We start from the raw sequence: 6588 nt of genomic DNA on the forward strand, positions 1-6588 counted from the left end.
CGCCGGGGGTCTCCCTGCCGCTGGCGGGGTAACGCGTCTCTCTTAGCTGGAGGAGGCCTCTCTCCAGAGAGCCCGCCCCGGGGCTGGGGTCGTGGTCGTGTTCTGCTGGCCGGGAGCCCACTGCCTGTAGGCCTCAGGCTGGCCCTAGGCCTCGGGCCGTCCGCTGGCTGCAGGGACGGCGCCTGTCAAGTCGTTCAAAGGAGAGAGGTGTTCGCGCAGTGCCGTTGCTTCCTGGGCATTCGGTCGCGTTCGCCTGGTCTGACTCTTAACAAAACGTGTGGTTTTTTCCTTGTCAGGTTGCAGGTCTTCTCTTTCAAACAGCCAAAGAGGCTGGGCTCCAGTATGACTGCGTGTGCGGCGTTCCTTACACAGCGCTGCCGCTGGCCACGATTATCTGCTCGGAAAATCAGATCCCAATGCTTATACGGAGGAAGGAAGCAAAAGACTACGGTAAAACCTTCAAATCAAGGATTTGTGTCTACTTGTTGGCTTGTTTGGGAAACGCTTTATGTTTGTGGTTCTTTTGTGATGTGCCGCATTGCTGTTCCAGTTTAATTTTACCACTCCAATTCAAAAAGAAACCCCTTTCCTCCCTGAAGTGTACTTCCCACAGCATTCCAACCTGACCACTCTGGCCAGGCGGGTTGCTGATTAGGTTGCAGCTTGAATTTTGCTGCAGTAGGTTTGGAGACCCTTGAGGGCAGGAGGGGTTTGGGTTTTTTTTCTTGCTTCTTCAGCACTGTCTGGTTTTTTTGGACAGCATTACTATGGTTCTGGGTTCTGACACTGAGACCAGTGCCACATTTCACCCTTAAACAGAACCTTTTTTGGGTTGACTCTAAGAACAACTCTTATAGTCTCTTCTTAATTTACCTCTCAACCCCCTTTTTCTTTCATATCCTGTAGTCCTGTATCTAGTGGGCAGGGTGGAACAGGTGAGAAGCCGTTCTCTACCCAATGAACCATTTATTTGGTTTTGATGAAGAGGGAGAGAAGACTGAAGCATTAACTGACCGTGGCAACTGGATTGCTACATGTGATAAACTATACTCTTCTAACAGTATTTAATTAGAAAATATGCTTGTTAAAACTAGATATTACCGCTATGTAATAGCAGTCGTGCCAGGCACGACAACATTTGCTGTTCCTTCTTGTGAAAGACAAGAGGACAAGTCAGTTGTGACAGTAACTAACCACCAGGCACAAGGCTTCTGGTGGACTGCGAAGCTGTACGCACGCTTGTTCTCTAGGCTGTCATGGTCTAAGCTCCACACTGGCTGCATCATGTTCTGCTGCTCACTGCCTCCTAGGAAAGCTGGGCATCCTTTGTTGTTGCCCCCCGGGGGGTCTTTCATGGACGTGTGCCTGTTGGTTAGAGCAAAGGCATTTGGGGCTTTACTCTTCCTAATTGTTCTAACCGGCATATTAAGCATGGAATACTGCCTGTGGAAAATAGGAAGTACACTGAAGAGTACCGATAATTTTTCTGCTTTAAAGATGTTTTAAATAGCTGGAGAGAATAGCTTTTTAATTTTCAGCATTCTGTTCATGGCAATAATGAACTTCTGTAGTCGTTACCCAAAGATTCAAATCTGTGCAGTTAACAGTGTGTCAGTTCTGTTAATGGAGCATAACTTCTGTAAACATAAAGAAGTATCATGTTAACTTGGAGAAGCAACAGCCTTTGTGAATTGAATTACAAGTCAGTGACTGAGCTGTGGCATGAACTGGGATAACGGGTATCAGGTAATAAGTAAATAAATTACCTCTCCCTACTGACAGTGAATGAGAAATTCCTATTCTCTTGAAGTCCCGTTCCATTAGACTTCAGCATATGCTCGCACACAAACAAGTATCATCTTTACATTAGCACAGAAACTTAAAGTTTTGATACTTTAAGGGTTTTTTTTGCCTTTTAAACTGTCTTCATTTAGTGGAGTGTTTACCTTTTATTTTTAAGGTACTAAGCGGCTGGTCGAAGGCACCGTTAATCCAGGAGAAACATGCCTGATCATTGAAGATGTAGTGACAAGTGGATCTAGTGTACTGGAAACTGCGGAAGTTCTGCAGAAAGAAGGATTAAGAGTCACAGATGCCATTGTGCTGTTGGACAGGGAGCAGGGCGGGAAGGCCAGGTTAGAGGAACGTGGAATTCGCCTGCACTGTGTGTCCACGTTGTCCGAGGTGTTGGAGATTCTCCAGCAGCAGGGAGAAGTGGCTGGTGAGACGGTCGAAAAGGTGAAGAAATTCATTCAGGGGAGTGTGTTTGAGGCAGTGGCTCAGAACGGCCCTGCTCCCGTGAAGAGACTGTGTAAAGAGCTGAGCTTCAGCGCTCGTGCCGAGCTGCCGGGGGTACATCCTACTGCAGCCAGGCTTCTCGTGCTCATGGAAAAGAAGCAAACGAACTTGTGCCTTTCTGCTGATGTCACTAGCTCCAAAGAGCTGCTGCAGTTAGCTACCCTCCTGGGCCCCAGCATTTGTGTCCTGAAGACTCATATAGACATCCTGAGCGATTTCACCCAAGAGGTAGTAAAGGAGTTGAGAACGCTTGCTGATCGACATGAATTCCTGATTTTTGAAGACAGGAAATTTGCAGACATTGGGAACACAGTGAAACATCAATATGAAGGTGATTGTCATCAGCCTCAATTTACTGTAACTTTACTGCTCGTGTGCGTAACTGCGGTGCTGGCACAGATTGCCAGGAGGGATTGTGGAATCTCCAGTCCTGGAGAAGGCTCAAGGGGACAAGGCCCTGAGCAACCTGATCTAACTGTGAAGTTAACCCTACTGAGACGGCATGACCCCCAGAGGTCCCTTCCAACATAAACCTTTTTATGAATGTATGGTTGTGCTCAGTAAGTACTTCTGAGTAATTGTTTGCAGTGAGAAATTGCAGTGTTTTTGGCCTCTTAAGGCAGCCTGTGCTTGTGTGCTCGTTAGGGCTTTCATTCGATACGGCATCTGCAGTCTTTTTCTGGTCCATATGTCCCATATGGTCTTCATGCTGTATTAAAGGGTAGCACCTCTGAGGGTGTTTTTTTAGGTTACCACGAATGCCTCCATGAATCTTGAAGGTGAGATTGTAACAAGTGTTTGTGAAAAGTAAAACCGAGAGGCTACACTTTGTGGTTAGGCAGCTGTCAGGACAGTGGGGTGAGCCTGAACTTGTAAACTGTCAAGGTTCAGTAGTAAAACTGTCTTTTAAAATGTGAATGATTAAGTGCGCAGCTTGTTTTGTTTAACTCGTGTTTTTCCCGTTTAATATGTTTCTAGTGACGTTTTGCCTGTGTCTTCCTATCCGTGTTCTCAGGTGGTCTGTTCAAAATTGCATCCTGGTCAGACATCGTGAATGCCCACGTGGTTCCAGGCTCTGGAGTTGTGAAAGGTCTGAAGGAAGTAGGTCTTCCTCTCCAGCGTGGCTGCCTTCTGATTGCCGAGATGAGTTCCCAAGGGTCACTTGCAAAAGGGGAATACACAAAAGCTGCAGTAAGTAGGCGGTCTTGTTTTGGGGTGAAAGCTTGTCAAGTGGTGCGAGGGGCAGGTTTTGTGTGCTTCTGATGTTTGCAGTTCCGAAGGTCTCTCCAGCGCTGTTACAGACCTTTTTTCCCCCCTATGGAGACTCAGGAATCTAACAGTAGATGTTTAAAGGTTGCAGCTGTAGCCTGGCAGCGTAAGGTGGTTGGAGTTCACAGTGTGAATTCTAGTAAACACGCCAAGTTTGCTATTCCCCCCTTATTAGAAATGTATTACTTAAAAAAAAAAAAAGAGTTGTAGTACCTTTGTTGTATTATAACATAAAAAGGAGTGTAATTTGGCACTCCTGGCTGCAAGCACAGCACCTCCAATGAGGAGGGAGTCAGCTCTGAGTGATTTTATATTGGTAAAACAAGAACTCGTTAGCCCAGGAGTTTCATACCCCTGCCTTGCACAGCCCAGTGTGTCAGCGGGTGGACCAGAAACAGACTGCTAGTCAAGCTGGATTTTAGGTGTGTCAGTTGTAACTCTTTACTGATCTTCTTCAGGTACAGATGGCTGAAGACAACTCGGATTTCGTTTTTGGATTCATATCTGGATCTAGAGTTAGTAATAAACCAGAATTTCTCCACTTAACCCCAGGGGTGCAGCTGCAAGCTGGAGGTAACTTTTCCTGAAGTACTTACAGTCTGTTTGTAAATACAGTAAGTGATCTAGTCTTCAGTGAAAAAGTGACTTCTGAAGAGGGTTTGGTTGCTGATTCTCTGGTGGGAGGAGTCTGCGTTTGCCGCTACGGGCTGCCTTCTGTATCTCTGGGCTCCCTTTTCTGGGAGCTCTGAAAGACACCCAGCAGCCTGTGGAGCTCTATCAGATCTTGTGCTGCGGTCTGTGAATGCCATGGAGCACAGTCTGTAAACGTGAAATTCTTCAGGTGGCTCTTGGGCTAGAGGCACGAGTACTCAGTAGGAGTAGAAAAAAAGGCTTTTGCAAGGACAGAAGTGTAACTGTTGTTACTGAGGTAGATGCAGTATTAATAAATTGGAAGTCTTACACTAACTAAACAGGTTCTCACTGGACCAGGCAGGGGAGATGTCTTTCTCTTTGACACGTAATTCTTATGAAACCTGAAGTGAAATGATGAGCTTTTGCTTGAATGCTTAGCAGGGGCTTGTCCATTTTAGGGAGGCTAAGATTTATTTCAGTAATCCTAATCGGCACGTCTTTGAGTAACTGTTTTATCTATTGTAACTAGTAAATCATGAAAAAGGAGGGTGTGCTCTGTCAAATTTCATCTGTGTGATAAGTAGGGTTGGAGACGGTTTCTAGTTAAGTCTGTGGCTTGTTAGGGTGAGAGCTGGAACAGCATACCTGTTCCCTCTGTTTCAGCACCTTCTGTTTCAGAAGGTTTGTAGTAGATACAATTTTGTACGGACTAAAGAAAAATGATGTCTCTGTTTCAGGCGATAACCTTGGACAGACGTACCTAAGCCCCAGGGAAGTTATTAGCGAAAGAGGTTCAGACATCGTTATTGTGGGACGTGGCATCCTGTCAGCTGCAGACCGCCTTCAGGAAGCAGAGAAGTACAGGAAGGCAGCTTGGGAGAGCTACGTAAGCAGGCTCGGTGTTTGTGTGGCAGATTGAAAGCAGGCCGCTTTCTTGGTCAGTAAGCAGAGCTGATGGTCCTGCAGTCATTGTGACACTTCCAGTTAACGTGCACAGACAATTCAGCCAGCAGAGAATAGCCCTTCTGGAGAAAAAATGTGTTACTAAGTTATTTTTAATTGCACACGCGCAGATGAGGTTGTACATGCCGTGGTGGTTTTTTAATATTTGTATGTATGAAACCAGAACTTGACACCCAGTTTTTAGCCTTCATGGCTTTTTCTCTGCTGGAAAATGTGGAATGAAACACTCCAAGGGTATTTTGTTTTCTGTTGTTGCATTTGTTTCTCCTCCCCATCTATTCTTTCTGGCTGTGGAAGCAGGATTTCACTGTTCTCAATAAACTTCGCTTGCAGTACCGACCTGCTGCCCCACTCACAGGATTACTCAGCTCTGCCGTTTCCAAGGAGCAAGTATGGGTGTGAAATTGAATGATGTGTTGTTTAATAAATACTTTTGCTACAGTTTTCATTGGATCTACAAGTCATCTTTCTGCGGCGGTGTGAAATACTGTTCTCGGAATGCCTGTATTATAAAAATAAGTCATTCTAATGTGGTTGCAGGAATTACTTATGGTTCTGCTTACAGGACCGATGAAGAATTTGTCAGGGCAGCTAGTTGTGCGCTTAATTACAGCAGAGCTGTTCATTCCTCTGCGGAGAAACAAAAATGTGCTTTCTGGTTTTGGACTTTGTTACAATAACTGGAATGCTTCTCAGAATTACTTTCCACTCTTCAGTATGAAGAAGGGGAAATGGAAATCTTGTATGATTTGCTTTGATTAGAAAGGATGGAATAACCTTGAAGGTATCTAATGTACGTGTGGTGGAATCAGCTTAGATTTTCACTGCTAACGTGAACATGAAGGCAAAGACAAATGGTGATGTGGTTCTAGACTGTTGCTGTTTCTGTGCTGATGGAAAGCACACAAGGAAAGCTGGGTCCCTTTGTTAATGCACTTCCCTGTGGGCTAGGAACAACTGTATCCAGTGAGAAGAGCTTTTGGTGCTTGTCCTGGTCTCTTCCCTCACCGAGCCTTACACAACAGGAGATCGGAGTTCTGCTGAAGTTCTGAAGGAGAGTTTTTGTTGACTGTGGGTTGGGTTAATCTATGCACCGTCTCTAAGACCAAAGGACACGGGCTTGGATTTGAGGTCTTTGACTTGGGCTTCTTGTGTTTGTGACACTGTGCTCTGGCGGGCAGATTTCAGAAACCTCCCACTGAAAGGCTTCCTCACTGGGCATCTCGGGGGGCGATGACCTTACCCTTTCACACTCCACATGCCCTGGAAGCGCGTTTCCGCTCCCCCTGCTGAAATGGCACCTTATGGGGCTTAGGCGTTAGTCACTGTGGAGAGAATATTAGCATCTCCTCTGTGTGTGTGTGTTGTTTTTCTTGGGCCTATCGTTTAGTTACAACATCATCTTATGTACCATAAGTTGCATCA

General features: G+C 45.7%; 1 protein-coding gene across 1 annotated transcript; it reads left to right on the plus strand.

Moving 5' to 3' along the window:
• Positions 1–287: 287 nt before the first annotated feature.
• UMPS (uridine monophosphate synthetase) lies at positions 288–5157 on the plus strand (the record flags this gene model as incomplete). Its single annotated transcript, XM_010146632.1, has 5 exons — positions 288–450; positions 1961–2629; positions 3314–3489; positions 4026–4140; positions 4938–5157. Coding segments are annotated over 5 exons (1305 nt in total), but the record flags the coding sequence as incomplete, so codon positions are not given.
• Between the last annotated feature and the right edge of the window lie 1431 nt (positions 5158–6588).

The sequence above is a fragment of the Eurypyga helias genome, unplaced genomic scaffold (assembly GCF_000690775.1).
Source record: "Eurypyga helias isolate BGI_N326 unplaced genomic scaffold, ASM69077v1 scaffold3352, whole genome shotgun sequence".
Lineage (NCBI taxonomy): Eukaryota > Metazoa > Chordata > Aves > Eurypygiformes > Eurypygidae > Eurypyga > Eurypyga helias.